General features: G+C 34.8%; 2 protein-coding genes across 6 annotated transcripts in view; one reads left to right on the forward strand and one right to left on the reverse strand.

The window, feature by feature from the left end:
- LOC143246255 (tyrosine-protein phosphatase non-receptor type 4-like) overlaps nt 1–18,708 on the reverse strand; it is a 54,698-nt gene that overhangs the window by 13,005 nt on the left and 22,985 nt on the right. For 2 of the 3 annotated variants that reach the window (XM_076492671.1, XM_076492672.1), the window contains exons 3-6: nt 15,833–15,976; nt 15,205–15,274; nt 4,179–4,333; nt 1,757–1,847 (exon numbers count right to left, since the gene is read on the reverse strand). In XM_076492671.1, coding sequence (XP_076348786.1) covers nt 1,757–1,847; nt 4,179–4,333; nt 15,205–15,274; nt 15,833–15,976 — 460 coding nt within the window. Of the gene's footprint in view, nt 1–1,756; nt 1,848–4,178; nt 4,334–5,637; nt 5,762–15,204; nt 15,275–15,832; nt 15,977–18,708 lie in introns of those variants that run through there. The other variant, XM_076492673.1, reaches the window with a different exon arrangement.
- On the forward strand, nt 5,741–18,307 carry LOC143246256 (uncharacterized). 3 transcript variants are annotated; one of them, XM_076492675.1, is made up of 2 exons: nt 5,741–5,864; nt 16,762–18,307. In XM_076492675.1, the coding sequence occupies exons 1-2, from the start codon at nt 5,818–5,820 to the stop codon at nt 17,945–17,947; spliced, it is 1,233 nt and encodes a 410-aa protein (XP_076348790.1). In that variant the 5' UTR covers nt 5,741–5,817; the 3' UTR covers nt 17,948–18,307. The 3 variants fall into 3 exon arrangements, with proteins under 3 accessions (XP_076348790.1, XP_076348791.1, XP_076348789.1); XM_076492676.1 differs by lacking the exon at nt 5,741–5,864 and adding an exon at nt 9,493–9,604; XM_076492674.1 differs by lacking the exon at nt 5,741–5,864 and adding an exon at nt 9,499–9,600.

The following is an 18,708-nucleotide window of genomic DNA, read 5'->3' on the forward strand; positions in this document are numbered from 1 at the left end:
CAAGTATCAGTCATTGTTTTCTTGTGTCAGAACCTCGAAAGCTTATTGCCATATTTAAAATAGTATTGGGGCCTGGGAGAGCAGACTTTAGCAGACTCTTCCACATATATCAAAATTTTAGCAAATATTAGGATAATTTACACGGATTTTCACCTGCATTTCTTTTACGAGATTTGCATAAATATGTTTACATAGGATTACAGAGTTAGTTTCATTTTGACCCATCAGCACTCATTGGTGTGGCATCTGCAGCATAGATGGTTAACAACAACAGAGTAATGTAAACGTTTATTCTGTCACACTATATCTGAAAACACATTTTTGGCTTCCAGCCCACCTGAGATCACTAATTGAGGAATGGAGCAACAATCGTGATTCAGTTCAGTGTCGTAGTCTTAGTTATCTGTTGGCCATGCAAATACTATTAAACAGCTGCCCTGCTGGCTTCCCTGGAACACTAAAGGGAAAGCCAGTGGCGAGTTGACACGGATGTTAAAGTATGAGATCATCCAACCTTCTGAGAGTTTATGGTTAACACCAGTAGTAACTGTCAGGAAGAAAGATGATAGCCATTCTGTGTTGACTTCTGCCAAGTAGACGCTATATTATGTGTTGATGCCTTCCTGCTGCCACAGATGGACAGGCATCTAGAAGCACTGAAAGGTGTCCAATCGTTCAATGCACTAGACTTGGCCTCCAAATACTGACAAGTCAAACTGGACAAAGGAGAGCAAACCCATGACTGCTTTTAGCACTATAGATGCGTGTTTGAAGTTCAGAGTCTTGTTCTTCACACTTTTCAGTGCTCCATCTACCTGTGAAAGGTTATTCAAGCAAATACTTAAAGGTCTGTCGTGGTAGAAGTACTTGGTGTATATGTATGATGTCTTGAGGTCTGCTATAATGAACCTGTCCGTGATATTATGAAGGATATAGTAATCAGAATTGAAACTAAAGTCTGACGAGTGTGCACTTATGCAAAAATCTATAGAGGTTCCAAATCATACCATGGATAGAAAAGGTAACTAGGTGGACCTTGCGAAAATTGAACATTTTGAGACTTGTTATAACCTACAATGAGACAAGAATTTCGAAATTTTCTTTGGTTTATGTCATATCATCGATGCCTTGAGGCCATTGTTTCCAAAATAGCAGTAATAGAAAATGTTAATACAGGATTTTTACCTTTCTGGCTTAAGTCTAACATATTGTCTTTGGATGTGCTATTTCTCGATTAATCTAATTACATTTTTACAATATCTGTTTACCTGCATCTCTGTGTATGTACAATAAAAGTTTTAGATTTACTGATGCGCCCAGCATGGCCAGGTGGTTAAGGCGCTTGACTCATAATCTGAGAGTCGCGGGTTTGAATCCCCATCACACCAAACATGCTCGCCCCTTCAGCCGTGGGGGCGTTATAAAGTGACGGTCAAGCCCACTATTCGTTGGTAAATGAGTAGCCCAAGAGTTGGCTGGTGAGTGGTGATGACTAGCTGCCTTCCCTCTAGTCTTACACTCCTATATTAAGGACGGCTAGCGCAGACAGCCCTCGTGTAGCTTTGCGCGAAATTAAAAAAAAAACACAAATTTACTTATGTCTTATGATAAACATAAGAGTTTTATATTAACATACCAAATTATTTTAGGACTGAGGTTTAGGTAAAATCGTTTACTTATGTTACATCAGTACCGAGTTACACATCTTATGATTAATAGGTATCCAAAGTATTAAATTACTGTTATGAAAACGTACACGGAGAGATATCCCTGTAACGATTTTTTCGCACATTTTCCTGTAACTTTGCAATGTCTGTTGTTTCTCCCGGCTTTCTTCTGTAGATGCTCTAGTGTAAAAAAATAAAAAAAGGTTAAGATTATAAATTATTCGTTCCCTTGAACTATCTTTAGTGAGGAAGGAAACTCCATTCAAAGGTGTTTTTGCTCAAAAATTCAATTACTAGTATTTTAATGTAATGTATGCAAAAGTACAAGAAATACCGTTCCATAAAGTGAACTGCTGAAATTGTAAGTTAAGTTTATCCTCTGAATACAAAGTCGTTAATACGGAGCTTAATGATCATTTTGAAGTTAAACATTACTTTTCACATCACATTTATTGAAAGTTATTTTATTGGTTTGACAAGGTTTGGGTCGTTCTTTAACAGCCCAGTCATACCAAACATGCTCGGCCTTTCAGCCGTGGGGGCATTATAATGTGAGAGTCAATCCTACTACTCATTGGTAAAAGAATGGCCCAAGAGTTGACGATGGGTGGTGATGACTAGTTGCCTTCCCTCTAGTGTTACACTGCTAAATTAGGGACGGCTTGTGCAGATAGCCCTCGTGTAGCTTTGTGCGAAATTCAAAACAAACTAAACTTTAACAACCAAAAACAACCATTTGTTTTCAACTTGTTCCACATTCACATCACATAATGTATCAATAATTGCATATAATTACAAAAATATACCTTTCAAGCATTTCGTAAGAGTAACGCGGTCTGGTATTCTGAATAAGTGTAGTTTCGTTGATGGAGTTTATTGATTCTGACACACTTGAAAATTAATTCAATAAATCTTTAACAATCATATGCCCCAACTGTTTTCTACTTTTAAAACATGCTCGCCCTCTCAGCCGTGGGGGCGTTATAATGTTACAGTCAATCCCACTATTCGTTGGTAAAAGAGTAGCCCAAGAGTTGGCAGAGGGTGGTGATGACTAGCTGCTTTCCTTCTAGTTTTACACTGCTAAATTAGGGATGACTATCACAGATAACCTGCGTGTAGCTTTGCGCGAAATTCAAAAACAATCAAACTTTTAAAACACTTGTTTTGCGTTGTTCATACACGCTTCTCTAACTGCATAAAATATTCTTCTCAGAAGACTAATTAATTATATTCTATGTTCCTCTCCTGTTGAAATCTTGAGATTTTCTAATGGATTTGTTGAACCACTTTGCCATTGAATATTACGTCAGGAAACTTCAGTTTCAGTGTTAATATTTAGCAATTATCATTAATAATTTACTACTTCTACCCGCCTCTCTTAAAATAAAATTAAAAATAAATAAATTCTTAAAAAATTTAGACTGTTGCCATTAACTTAAATGTTGGCATTTTTAATCTCCCCAACGTAGTTTCTCCTACTGGAAGTGTGTTAGAGATTCAAGTTCACTTATTTTTATATTTTATGAAGTTATGCACATAAAAAAGAATAGCTTTCGAAGGAAATCGGTTATTCTTCTGCTACAGTTCAAAAAATTATATTGGATGTTTCTGTTTGGCCCGGCATGGCCAGGTGGTTAAGGCACTCGACTCGTAATCTGAGGGTTGCGGGTTCGAATCCCCGTCACATCAAACATGCTTGTCCTTTCAGCTGTGGGAGCGTTATAACCTTAAGGTCAATCCCACTATTCGTTGGTAAAACAATGGCCCAATAGTTGGCGGTGGATGGTGATAACTAGCTGCCTTTCCTCTAGTCTCACACTACTAAATTAGGGATGGCTAGCGCAGATAGCCCTTGTGTAGCTTTGCACGAAATTTAAAACAAACCAAACAATGTTATTGTTTCAACTTGTATTAACACCCTAATTACCAATTGCCATGCGCTCAAAATTATTCTTATTGACGAATGTATAAGAAAGTAAATTTAATGCATCCTTCCAAGCAGATTGAAGATACTTGGGCAGACTTTTTGTGAAGTATTATACAAATATGTTCAATACTGTTCCGTCGGTATTGTATCGATGAATGCCAGTTTTCGCGGTTCTTTGCGTATCAAAGGCCCTCAATTTAGTTGATTCTTAATAGACATAAAACTGTCAGTTATGACTTTTCAAATTCTAGGGGTTGTCTGAGTGTCGTGGTTAATAAAAATTCAAATTGACATTACTTAGCTATCATAACGATCACCGAAACTCGTTTTCTCGCCTAAGAGTATTAAAAATAGTAAACGATTATAATTGAAAAACCATTGCAGCATTAATAATCTACGTTGGAAACCACTAATATGTATATATATGTATATATATACAAGTTTTACCTTTTTTTTCAATGATAAAATGTAAATATGACTTTCTTGAAATTCGACTAAAATAAGTTATTGCTGGTTACAGTTAGCAATTACCTTAAATGGACAGATGAATGGATAGATAGTAAGACTAAAATTCTACTTACTTCAAACTTAAATATAAGCGACTCGTCCTCCAAGCCTTCACTAAGTAAGACTATTGAATCACTGAGGGTATCTCGTCGTGGAATTCGGGGGGAAACATTCTTCGTTTTGGAAAACTGGGTGAAAGGAGTGTCTTTTTCTTCTTCTCCGTCATACACTGCAGACGAAAGTTAGAAAACGATAGCTTTGAATAGGTCGACGAAAATATATCAATCCGCGACATGCTTTCGAAGTGTCATCGATTTTATACAGAAATATAATATTTTGCTTGTGTCACTCAAAAACTGAGCAAACTTCTTGATGAGTTATACGAAATAATATTAAGCTATCAATCTATAGTAAAATGGAGGAAATATGTAATTATTCTAAATGTTTAGCATAAGGAAGAAAAAGAGAAGTAATTTTCTAAGCCATTTCACAAAACATAGTGAGAAAAAAACCTTCAACTCTTTAATTATTGTAATGGAAACTAAGAAGGATAACACGAGTAATCACTGCAAGTTTATCTTCAAATGTTGTGACTTTACGTCACAGAATAATCGATTCGATGGGCAGAACCAAAACGCTGTAGTGACGTGAGACTTCTCTTCATAAAGCTATTCTTGGGAAAACTGAAAAATAAAAACAATCAGCGGTTAGGAAATGTCCAAAACATAAACAATCAGCCGTTAGGAAATGTCTAGCCAAACGTGTTCGTTTTTTGATCATAGATCAACACGCTTCTTTTCCCGTTAAATTCTCTTTCGACTCTTCACTGAGACAACCCTTTTCTATGAGGGAAAAACTGTTTCCATAATTTCTTTTCAAACTGTTGTTTGGATAATAAAACACCTTTTTTTGTAGGGAAGGGGTAATAAGTTTATTTATTTTTTACGTTAAAATGTTATTATCAAAGCAGCTACGAACAGGATTGAGATAGGAACTAAAAAACGACTTAGTTAAATATTTCCCTGTATTTCCTCCGAAAAGATGTTGTGTTTCAGGAATCCATGTGGCGCCAGTAGCTTGCTCAGCGTCAACGCGTGGCGCCTTAGGCTCGTCATTCGGCAGCGCAACACAGACTACCAGACGCCTTCAGCTTCTACAATTGACTTCTTGGGAATACATACATTCGAAGCTTTTGTTTCTCTATAAAAAAAAACCCAAAACTATCGCTTTATTAAGAGCGGTGCAAACAAAACATCAGAAGTTGTTTCAGCGAAGCCACCCGCTAGTACAGCGCTAAGTCTACGGATTTGCAACGCTAAAATCAGAGGTTCGATTCCACTCGGTTGGCTCAGCAGATAGCCTAATGTGGCTTTGCAATAAGAAAAAAAAACACAAGTTTCAGCGAAAGCTAAATACAACCTGTGAATGATTATCAGAGAATACAACACAAGGATAGTTTAAGTAAATAAAGATATCTAGAAAACCCCAACGTGTCATATTTTTTATGCCAAACAATTATTCAAAATCACTTACAGCAATGTGAAGCAAAGGACACAGGGACAAGTGGCAAACACCCAAACACACAGTAGCAACTTTCACAAATTCTTTTGTTACGGAAACGTTGTAACGTACTCGAACAACACGCCAACATCTCGCATCTTACCTGTATGACCCTGTCGCTCACACCGAACAGGTGCTGTTACTACTGTTACCATGGGAACAGAAACGCCTACTTTCGTTGCGTTAATGAAGATTGAAAAGTGAGTATATAGATTTTTTGTACAAACTTATTTACACACGTGAATATTCGTTTATTGTAAATATATCTAATGATACCTTCATAGAAAAAGAAAATGCATGCCTAATCCAACTTCTTGGAACGTTAACTGCTATTACCTGTAATGTATGTAAATTCTTTTGTTTTTCTGTAATTTTGACTTTACAATAACTACAGTTTACACAAATGAAACGCAGATGTTTATAGGGCTACTCTAACGAAATGACACGAACGCAAACCCCTTGATTGATTCGTGACATGTATGAATGAAACAACGGCTAACTTGCTCGTTTCTTTTCAGGTACATTATACTGCTGTATTTAGAGTGAAATATAAAAATGACATTTCTGGACACAGAGAAAAATAAAATCCCTATGTAAAAAATTCAGCCAACTAGTTTTACAGTGGTGTCTGCGAACTTACAACGCTACAAACCCGGTTTCGATACCCGTTATGAGCAGAGCATAGGTAGCCCAATGCGTAGCTTCGTGCTTAACTACAAAGAAACAAACAAGTTTCAGATGACGGTATCGTTGTATTACCAAAAGTAATCGGCTGACATTTTAATAAATATTTTATAAAACGTTGTTATTGTTTTTCAGTCTTAATACTACTTTGATATTCAAAAGCCCTTTCATCTTGTGACGGAATTGTCATACTTTTTTAAACACTAAGGGTCTATGTGATTAAGCATATCTCACTATTTATCTTCGTGGTTAAGGGTTTTACGCTATAAGGTAAGTGTTAAGGCACTGATTCATATTTCATATAAATATGTTTGACAATAATTTAATAAATAGATATCAAATGTGTTGACAATCTAAGTGACAGGGATTATGAAATGGGTACTTTATGTTTAGAGGAAGACAATATGTGTTTTTTTATTTTGACCTGCAGTATTTTCTGTGCTTCAGAGTGTTTTGTTTGTAGTTAAGCTTAAAGCTACACACAATGAGCTATCTGATTAATAACGCTATAATTCCGCAGACATACCTTTTTGCCACTGGCGGTCAGAGGGTTTGGAAATGCTATAAAACTACTTGTAGGTATCAGCTCTTTCAATGCTTAAGATTTCGATATATTAGTTTTTGTGTTGTTCCATTTTACACCCAAAGATAATGGTACTTAATTTCAGGTTTTTTTAGCAATGAAGTGTGAATTACGTACACGACTCGGATCAGGAAACCGGAAAAATATTTCCAGTGTTTTCTACAAAGCTTTTTTGTTCTAATAATTCGATTTCAAGGAGTTTTCACGGATTTGGCAAAGTCGGATGAGATGTTTGTTAATTCATGTTTAACTATTTTCCCGAATTCCAACATATCTATACAAAACTAAAATAAAAAAAAAAAGAACCATGGGCGTTTTCAGAACTTTCAACAGCAAATACTTGCTTGAAACCAAACATGTTCGCCCTTTGAGTCGTGGAGGCGTTATAAGTTAAGGTCAATTTCACTACTTGTTGGTAAAAGAGTAGTCTAAGGGTTGGCGGTGGGTGGTGATGACTAGCTGCCTTTCCTCTAGTCTTACACTGCTAAAGTAGGGACGGATAATGCAGATTGTAGTCATGTAGCTTTGCACGAAAATCATAACAAACAAGAACATTTGTGACAGTTGACTTCATACATTTGACTTTAGAGGATTTTTAGTACTTAATCTAATATCCTTGGTTCTAAATGACAGCGAATTTTCTATCGTTCTAAACGACCCATCTGAGAAGATTAAAATCGATTTGATTTTCTGCTTGAGACTTCCTAACGCTTATTTTAGTTAGTAGTTTAGTTGTGTTTGTTTGGCACAAATATACAAAACTGTTATGTATGTTGTGTTCATCATGGATATCGAAACCGGGTTTTTAGTTATGTGCCTTCAGATGTACCGCTGAGAACTGGGGAGTGAAAAATTCGAAAACAGAACCGATTATAAGATTTGACCAACCTAAATAAAACTAAAGTTCCTTTAGTTCCTGAATACTTTACCTTAATACAGTCAAATATGCAGATAAGTATTGGTTTAATAATGGATTGACTTTCTTGCTTGAAAGACTGGTTGTTTCCTAGCGATCGGCGTGCCCGGGTTGTGAGTTTTTGCAGCAAAAACGCGCTCCACATTTTGGGTCCATAGTTGCGTTATAAGATGGACGATCAAATTCAATGATTGGTTGTTAGTACTGTTAACTATATGCAATCCCTCTGGTCTATTTGTTTAAAATTAGGAATGTCACAGGTGAGTAGCTTTTGTATAACTCTACAAGAATATTCGAAAGAAATTTGAAGCATTACTAACAGAGATACTATGTATGCTACACAGTCGTGTTGAGTAGGAACATAGCGAGAAATTTCTTAAAACGACTTTTTTAAGAAGTAGATCCACTACTTGTTTATCTCATTCATCCATCCGATTTTGCAAAACTGATGCTTTGGTGTAAATTATTTAGGAATACAGGAAGGGTCATTATAGCTAGAAAGCCTAAAAATAGTTTTCTTTTATTAGATTTAATGATGCTCAGCAGAGGAAATCGAAAAAAAAGGCTGTTTCATTTAATATAATATGAAATTAACGTGTAATACTATCATGAACAGATCGTGGACAATACTTATTTGTATTTATTCAGGTATTAACAAACGCGATATCGTTTACGTGATTTTTTTCATACTGCTAAAAGTATTAACTTCCCGTAAGAGGTAGTGAAAAGGTACAAAGAGTAACTTCCCTGAACGTTCGCAACATAACTGAAATTGACTATAAACATGCATACTGTATTTGCACTTGAGGTGAAATTTTGGCAACTTTCCAGTACCGTATGTGGCTTCATGTTCAAGAATGGTGTTGATTTAGTTATGTTTTCGCATGTGATTATGTCATTAGAATATAAATTCGTTGTCTAATCATTTCGTTAAAGTCTTATATGATTCTTTAAACAGGAAACAAAATAAATAACTAAAATTGATTTATGTGAAACAAAACTAAAAACATTAGTATTTCCACAGAGAATGCGTAACCAATTATCAGCGGCTCGGCATCGCCAGGTGAGTTAAGGCGTTCGACTCGTAATCTGAAGGTCGAATCCCCGTCGCACCAAACATGCTCGCCCTTTCAGCCGTGAGGGTGTTATAATTGTACCATCAACCCCATTATTCGTTGGTAAAAGAGTAGCCTAATGGTTGATGGTGGGTGGTGATGACTAGCTGCCTTCCCTCTAGTCTTACATTGCTAAAGTAGGGACGGCTAGCGCAAATAGCCCTCATGTAGCTTTACGCGAAAATTCATAACAAACAAACAAAGTTAACGAAGCTAGGCCAAATATTTAGATTAGTGTTTAAACTACATATTAAGCTAAAAATGCAAACCAAACAAACAATGAGTATAATATTAATAATTTAAAAATAATGAAGCTAGATATATTAAACATTCTAAACAATAATGTTCATGAAAATAACAATAAATATATAATGGTATATACTTTACAAACAAAGCATACAAGCACTAGATATTAGCTTTAAGTACTATGGTAAATTTAATCTTCTTTGAACATAGTAACATCACTGTAATTGTATACAAAGCAAGCCTTTCATCTCGTGGCCAATGAAAATACATTGAAGCTTCTGACGGTTTATCTACACAGTAATCTGTTATCTTGCATAAACTGATATGGTGTTGAGTGAGGTAAAAGGACAGTTAAAAATTCATGTCTATGAAAATACAGAACGACAAAAATTGTAAGTAAGTAATTAAGTGAATACCTGATTCGTACATAAATACCTATAATATTGGTAGTCTCACTTAAATATAACATTGTCAGATTTAATTTTAAAAACTACGTTCAACATACAATGAGGTGTCTAATACAATTAATCCAATTTTATCTCCGTCACTCAATCAGCATATGAAAGAGATATCAGGCAATAATAAATATTTCGTACAAGCTGAAAAAGAAAAGGTGTTGAGATTCGAGAAACTTAAACAATTATAATAAGGCTTAGGAAAGGAAGGTACATCCTTATGAATTAATGTAACTTAACAAACGATGTGATGTTATACCATATATGGAACTGCTATTTAGCTATCATTAAATACGTATAGTAGAAGCTTAAACCAAAGGAAGATAGGAAACGTGTAATGTCCTAAAGATAAGCCTACACCCAAAACTAAAGTCGCAGTCACAGATGAGCCAGTAAAATGTTTAGCCTTACTAGACTTAAGTACTTCTTTCACCAGAACATAAAGTGAAACAATCACTATTCATCACGAATGTGGTTGAAAATATTATATTTACTGATTATTCTTAACTGCAATTAGAGGTATAGCGGATGTTCACTTTAAATAAAAGTGAAGCAACCAGAGTACGATTTACTAATTCTAGCTTTTAACACCTATTCTGAGAAAACCTTCAAACAACAGAGATAATAGTATCGTGAAGAATGAAATTATTTATTTTCTATTGGTTCTGTGGTAGAGCTGTGGGTTTGAATCTGTGCAGCACCACAAAATATTTCCTTCACTATATTCTTCGGGTGCGTTATAAGAGTGACAGTCAGTGCCTTATCGTAGAAAGTGGGTGGTAGGGTACTACTGACTGCTTTCTTTTCTTCTAGTTAATAGTTCAAAATTAGGGACAGTGCCAGATGGCTTTAATATTTTTACCATATGTACAAAATACAGGCGCTATCTTTTTACGTCAGAATGATATTTCAGGATATTGTCTCTTGATATCCTACAAGTGCTTTCTGGATCATGAATTTTTTGCAGTTTCAGCGTATGAATACATAGCAAACGTTTAAGTATTAGTTACCTTAATAGCTTATCCAGTTATTATATTGCTAGACTCAGTTTCCTTAGTATTTTAAGAACAGCTAACATTTCAGTGTTTTTCATATTTTATGACTACTGTGAGATATGTAACAGAAACTACGAATCCTTTGAAACTTTGCTGGCGACTACCAACATTCTATTGTATTGTTTTTGAGAGTTTGTCAAGGTCTTAAAATTCTTACTGATTTTCTGTAGACATTTTCGATACACAAATTTAAAAATTCGTCTATATTAGCAAGCAACTCAGCTATATGGATCATCAAACTCAAACAATGTGTTTATGATAACAGGATATTATTAAGTCATCACCAGACAGACTTATTGAAACAAATTATTTTTGAACAGCAGTCATACTCCATGTACTTAATTTGAATAATACTTAATTTACCAAACCTTCTGATTAAACTATTTAATTGTTTGGAACTATTTATTTATTAAACTGAGTTTTTACTTGCATGTTTTATTGGTTAATTTGATAAATATGTGGTTTGAAAATTATTTATTGAACGTTTATGGAACTCATGAACATTTCAGTCCATTCATATTGGTTCTTGTTTTGTTGTTTTTGGCTACAAAGAATGAATTTAAGCTATATTAAACTATAGCATAAGTACAGTAATTAATAATGAAATAGCTTACATTCAGCAGTTGATATTAAGAATATACGTGGGGCAGCTATAAATATACGTATAGCAGTTATTGTTAAAAGTAACATACATAGAGTAATTATTGTTAAAAATATACGTAGAGCGGTTATTGTTAAAAATATACGTGGAACAACTGCTATCACAAGTACACGTGCAGCAGTAAATATAAAAAAAAAAAAAAAAAACATACAATATGTACAGCAGTTGTTTATTGAAAACGTCATAAGCACATCAGTTGCAATAAAAATTAATTACAACTAAAACCTAAATCTCTCACGCTTACTAAACATAGACACCTGTGTGTTTGGTTTTGGTATTGAAAGAGAAGCGTCCTGGATGGTGGCTTCTAGTAGATCTTAAACGACCATGAACTTCTCTTTTATACATCGCAGGTTGAAATTCCATAATAAACTAAATAATATGGTGGCGGTAAAACCAAGGAGCCCAAAATAAAAGGCAGAAAAAAATTTATTTTTTATGTGTAGTTTAAACTAAAAAGCTAAGTGATCTGTTTCACAAACACAGAAGTACTTTGAATGTATTTCCAATAAACAATTTCTTGTTGCAAGAAGCAAGTCCTGACATTTAATATGGCAGTTTTCTTTGAAATTATAATGTTAAACATATTTTCCTTTCTTACATATTGGCCCTTGAAAGTGCATTGGAACCATTCAATTGGAAAACAGAATTATATGTTACAATATGTTTAGTTTTAAAATATTAGCAAGGTGTATTGCATCAAAGTATGTAATTGGTTTAAAAATTAAAATAACAGTTTTAAACTATGAAAGAAAACAACTAGTATAATGTATTCGTATGTTTGCATTTTCTTTGTGCGTCTTCAGAGAGCTCAAATTGCTAAATTTTTATGCCCGATCCCTGCAACAGGAAGGGACGTTGCTAGACACTGGTAAACGGGGCTCGTACTTCTAATCTGTTCGATAGTGCTCCAAATCCCCAAATGGTGCTTTGAGAAATCGAATTACAAAACCATGATCCATATCATACTGAAATGCCTAGAATTCTTTCGCCTATGAGCCCTGGCCTTGAATCTTTAAAGCACCTAGCGATGATAGTGCATTATACAGCCCTCCGCTAAAATAAACATGTTTTTACAAATTATTAAATTTCACTTAAAATATTGCAGCTACAGCTTTTATACAAAAATAACTTGAACAAAAGATGTAAAAAACAACAACAACATTGGTTATAATGATGCCACAAGCTTGAATCTCTATTGTATCACACATTATTCAAGAAAATACAAAAGTATAGCGTCAGTGAAACATATGTTGAACACAAACTCTGTTAAGGCAAGCATTCTTAGGTCCCAGTTCAAGAATTCATCTAGTTGTTCAGCCCCCTGGGTCTTTAGAGGCTAAAGTTGACTAGTGTCTTCACTTGTACTCTTAGCATGGCCTCTTGAAGGAGCAGGCCACGAAAATGACGTAGGCACGGATATTTCTTTTGTAATTTTGAGGAAAGCCTTGTTCTATTATAAGAGAAGAATGCGTAAATTGTAATATTGTCGAATTTACCACTACCCCTTTTTCTACTGATCACTTATAGCGAATATATGAACGCAAAGTACAGATAAAAAAAGCACCAGTAGGCACACACATCGCAATTATGGGAGTGGCAATTACTATGAGAAACTGAAGAAAACACAAATATTTTCAATTAATATTAGCTTTTGTGTAGTTGATTGATTTCTAATTTTACCTACAAAAACCATTCTGATACCGTAGTAGCACAGCATGCACTGACGCTATACTAGTTGAGCTACGAAGCCCATCAAATAGTTTTGAAATTAGAGCTCCTGAAACCATAACACTGTACGTCATTAACAATCAATGTATTATCCTTATTAATGTTAGCGTAACTTACAACCTAACACTGAAGGGCCCGGCATGGCCAAGCGTGTTAAAGCGTGCGACTCGTAATCTGAAGGTCGCGGGTTCGTATCCCCGTCGCGCCAAACATGCTCGCCCTTTCAGCCGTGGGGGCGTTATAACGTGACGGTCAATCCCACTATTCGTTGGTAAAAGAGTAGCCCAAGAGTTGGCGGTGGGTGGTGATGACTAGCTGCCTTCCCTCTAGTCTTACACTGCTAAATCAGGGACGGCTAGCACAGATAGCCCTCGAGTAGCTTTGCGCGAAATTCAAAACAACCCAGTCCCTGACTAGTGAATCGTGATATTATGATTTGTAGTTAATATAATATTGCGTTAAAATAGTACTAATAATAATTAGTTACTTATTTTTAATTTGTCTTAAACTGGTGTCGTGTAATATAACAAGGACTGTCAATCAATCAATCACGCTTCATCTGTTTAACAAAAATGAACAATATAAATATTGTTTCAGTTGAGGGTTTGTGTGTTGCAAATGCAGTTGATTGAGTTCTACTACTGAGCAAAAAGGGTTTGAAGCAGCGACATGTAGTACACAAGAGTATCAAGTTGAAATATTGTAATTCTTATTAAAACGTATACAAAAGCAGTTGTTATGTGACGTAAATGACATTGTAATGTCACATGTTTAGTGAATCCGCGACCCTCAGATTACGAATTGAACGCCATGCCGCTCTTAAGATCAAGACAAATTTTCTATACAAAATACACTGTGTAATTTTCGTAATTGTTTTACTTTCTTGTTAAAATGTTTGACTTTCTCACCTTCGTAATATAGATGTAGCTTCATAATATTTTAAAATGTTTGTTTTGTTAGTTATTTAAATGTAGAATGTGAAGTATCAGTTTATAGGAAGCTTGGTTAAAACGTGAACACTTCTGAAACGAGATTACTTTAAATAAGTGTAATAAGTATAATGGTGACCTCCAAGTGAGGTTTATCCTTGATTTTGTTTTGTTTTAAATTTCGCGCAAAGTTACACGAGGGCTATCTGTGCTAGCCATCTCTAATTTAGCAATGTGAGACTAGAGGGAAGGCAACTAGTCATCACCACTCACCGCCAACTCTTGGGCTACTATTTTACCAACGAGTGTCTTAACCCACCTGGCCATGCCGGGCCGCTGATAATTGGTTACGTATTCTCTATAGAAATGTTATGTTCTTAGTTTTGTTTCACATAAATCAATTTTAGTTATTTATTTTGTTTCCTGTTTAAAGAAACATATAAGACTTTAACGAAATTATTAGACAACGAATTTATATTCTAATGACACAATCACGTGCGAAAACATAACTAAATAAACACCATTCCTGAACATGAAGCCACATACGGTACTGGAAAGTTGCCAAGATTTCACCTCAAGTGCAAATACAGTATGCATGTTTATAGTCAATTTCAGTTATGTTGCGAACGTTCAGGGAAGTTAATCTTTGTACCTTTTTCACTACCTTTTACGGGAAGTTAATACTTTTAGCAGTATGAAAAAATCACGTAAACGATATTGCGTTTGTTAATACCTGAATAAATACAAATAAGTATTGTCCACGATCTGTTCGCGACCCTCGGATTACGAGCCGAGTGCCTTAGCTACCTGGCCATGCCGGCCCCACTAATTAAGTAATTATACATCCTAAACCTTAACTGTTTGTTTTGATATATTAAGTATTGTGTAATTAAATGAGATATCCCTATTTCGCAATTCTGATGTAACAAACAAGAATTATCGTATTTTATATTTTTTAAATTCCACTATTGCACTGTTCTCTCGACAAAAGAGCTTCAGATTATTCTGAAGTTATTTATAATCTCTCATGATTTTGATTTGTGGTTTGCTAAAAGCAATATGATAAAAAACAAAGCTATATGTATTATCACAGTTTCGTGTTACAAGCCTAAAGTATTTATCACCAACATTAGAAATTAGAGAAGTCTTATGTCAGCAATCTCACCTCTTTGTCGAACTTTCAAACACAGATCTCTGTCTGATGATTCAGCTGCTCTCCGAATTAACTTTTCAATCTAAAAAGAACAGAATAGTAATATCGTTATGTTTTTAACGTGAATATTATTAATCAGTAATTGATTTATAGGTGAAAAATTACATTACTCCAGATATTATGCGGAAGAACTTTAAGCAAAAAAAAAAGTCCAGTTTCTTAAATATCAACCTGTAATTTTTTTAATGGTTGGGTATACGTTTGTACATAATAGTGATGTAGCTAAACACAGTTCTTGGGAGTTACAATAATAAAAAAGACGATCCTATGGTATACATTCACAAACAGTTGTCCCAATAAATAAGATTGTACAGTTTCAAATAATGTTACAAATGTTAGAAATGTTTAACTATGAAGAGTAAAATCTGCCTTATCAGGGGTTGATAAAATCATAATTATTTTGTAAGCAAAATGGCCTATTATATCAGTAGGGTCGTTTTTCTAAGAATAACTTTAGGGCTACTGCGATATTTCGTAATGTTTCAGTTAAAAAAAATCTAAGGAAAATTTGATGAACATTTAATGTAAACGTAAAATGTACATTTCTTTAAAAAAACTACTCAAAATTTTAAGTGTTTACCTCATCTTGTTTAAGTCCACGAATATCGTTGTTATTGATTGATAAAATTTGATCACCTTCGTTTAGCTGAGGTAGGCATGTGTCAGCTGGTGAGTTTAAAATAACCTTTGATACAACAACCGGATTATTTTTCTCTGCTTCTATCTAAATGTAAAAAACGAAAGAAATGTTAGTTTTCATCAAATACTGCGCGAAAAATGTATAAACAGAGAAGAACATAGACCGCCTATGTAAAATCGACAAATTGATAAATATATAAACTCAGTTATTTAGTAAAAAGTTAAAAAACGGACTGTAACATTTCAAATCATAAACTGTTATTCGCATCAAAATTGAAATAATTGAAAACATATATATAAAAAACAATTTGCGCTAGTATGGTGCACACTGGTAAAACATTTATTTTAATTCTGTTTTTTAACTATTCCATTTTTAGTCAAATACAAATTTTGAAGTCAACTTAGTGGACTTAAATAGTTTTACCCTCTAACGGAAAGTAAAAAAACTCTTGGTCAATATTGATAGAATTCTTTAGTTTAACAAGCACACGTTAATTTTCTCACACATTTAAATATTTTTCTTCCTTTAAAGAACTCAAATGTAAAATAATAATTTTAACAAGGAACTGAACTGTCGTTTTTTTCAGTCAATCATAAATGTTATTTCCTACGCTTCTGGTACGATATTGCACAGTATATCTTCCACTTTAAAACCTGTGTTACACTTCTACTCTTTCTCATATTTAGACCTTCGTTTTTGCAAGTAATCATCTCGACTCATTTAACTGTTTTTGCTCAGTAAGTAATATTTTTACGAATTCTATTCATATTATTTTACACTGTTTCTCTCTCCAGATATACAGGGTGTCCCAAAATAACGTTTACACTCTTTGACAGTGTATAGCTAATAAACAGTTTCTTTTGTTTCAGATTTGACTTGTGTTCAAGGATGGCGGATGATCAGCTTACAATCGAGCACAAAATATTCATTCTCAAAACTTTTTGGAAAGTCGAAAACAAAGCTGAAGTGCAAAGACGTTTTACTAGAAAGTTCCATATGGATGCGCCATCTCTCCCCAGCATTTCACGCATCATCGCCAAGTTTGATGAACACGGAACTCTCCACCATATGAGAAAGGGTCGCTCCGGTCGAAAAAGATCATCAACAAGCCCAACAAGAGAGCAAGAGGTCATTGATAATGTTCCGAGTTCTCCAAGAAAATTAGTGCGCCAACTGTCTCGTGAAACAGGTATCCCTAAATCCAGCGTTCATCGCATTTTGAAACGTTCCCAATTCAAAAGTTTCATCCCATCGCTTGTTCACGCTCTGAATGAAGATAACCCTGATCGAAGGGTTGAGTTCTGTGAGTGGTATCTTGCTAGATGTGCGGGCGATGATGAATTTCCACTCAAAATTGTTTGGAGTGACGAAGCAACGTTTAAGCTGAATGGCTCAATAAATCGACACAAATGCACTTACTGGGCAGTAGAAAATCCACATGTTACAGAGGAACATCACTTGAATTTGCCTGGAGTGACTGTGTGGTGTGGTCTGTTCGCTAGGAGACTCATCGGACTATTCTTTTTCCAAGACACCGTAACAGGACTGAATTATCTCAACATGCTACAAGAGTTTGCCATGCCACGCATCCAAGAACAATTTGGAGAAGAAGAGTGTTTCTTCCAGCAGTATGGCGCTCCTCCCCACTTCCATCGCGACGTGAGAGCTTATCTGGATCCATCTATGCCAGATAGATGGATTGGACGAAGAGGAAGTGTAGAATTTCCTGCTAGATCACCAGATTTGACACCCATGGATTTCTTTTTGTGGGGGTTTCTGAAAGACAATGTTTACAGCACAAAAAGGGCAACAATGGATGAATTGAGTGTTGTAATTGAAAAACAATGTGCTTTAATACCAGATGAGATGGTGTTTGATGTGTGCACTTCTATTTTTTCCCGTTATGAGATGTGTCTGGAGCAGAACGGATTTCAGTTTGAACACCTGAAAAGAAGCAAGCAATTTGTGATATTTTACAATTTCAACCAAGGAGAGTTTTTCTTGGGAAGAAATTTATTTGTCATTTTTTTCTTGATTTCAGTATTAAATCTTTAAATAAATCCTTTGGCTATCATATGTATCTTTTTTCATTGTTAAAATCAATAAACAAGGCAAATTATAATGATCCAAAGAGTGTAAACGTTATTTTGGGACACCCTGTATATGTGTGTGTATTCATATACTTTTGACCGAGCGTGGTCTCATAGTTAGGATATAGGACTATAGATTTGCGGGTTCATCATTTGCCTCTCGTTATCATAAAAAGAAAGCACACATTGTCCTCGTACTTTTAATTCATAGGTGCTTTATAAGGGTGACGGTCAAATCTCACTATTTTTACGTACAAGAATAACCCTAAAGTTGGCGGAGAGTGCTGGTGTGTTGACTATCTGCCGTCGTTATAGTGAAAAGACGGAAAATGTAGATAACTCTTGAGTGCTTGCGCGAACAGCCGACAAACAAACAATACAATTATTATAAAATATATAAACATAAATACGAATTTTTTATAGATTTACTCAAATAACATTATAGTATGCTTAATCAATACATTCTTATCATCTTCTTCCATTTGTTTTTCGTCCTTCTAAACACATACTTATTACACAAGCCTGCGATGGTTATATTGTCCCACAATAATTCTTATTTGCTGAATTTCAAAATGATATCCATTTTTCTCCATCACGTACATATTTTTTTTACAAAATGTAACATGTACGTTTATATAAATGAATCATTTTCATTGAAATCTGGTCACATTTTGTTATGCTTCAACTGTTGACAACCATTGTTTATAGATTTCTCTAAACCAACTG

The sequence above is a fragment of the Tachypleus tridentatus genome, chromosome 3 (assembly GCF_004210375.1).
Source record: "Tachypleus tridentatus isolate NWPU-2018 chromosome 3, ASM421037v1, whole genome shotgun sequence".
In the NCBI taxonomy this organism is placed as follows: Eukaryota; Metazoa; Arthropoda; class Merostomata; order Xiphosura; family Limulidae; genus Tachypleus; species Tachypleus tridentatus.

Coding starts and splice junctions, on each gene's coding strand:
- LOC143246256 (XM_076492674.1), top strand. CDS start 9,533: ATGGTGTTGAGTGAGGTAAAAGGACAGTTAAAAATTCATGTCTATGAA. Junction 9,601..16,761: donor AATACAGAACGACAAAAATT/GTAAGTAAGTAA, acceptor CTTTTGTTTCAG/ATTTGACTTGTGTTCAAGGA.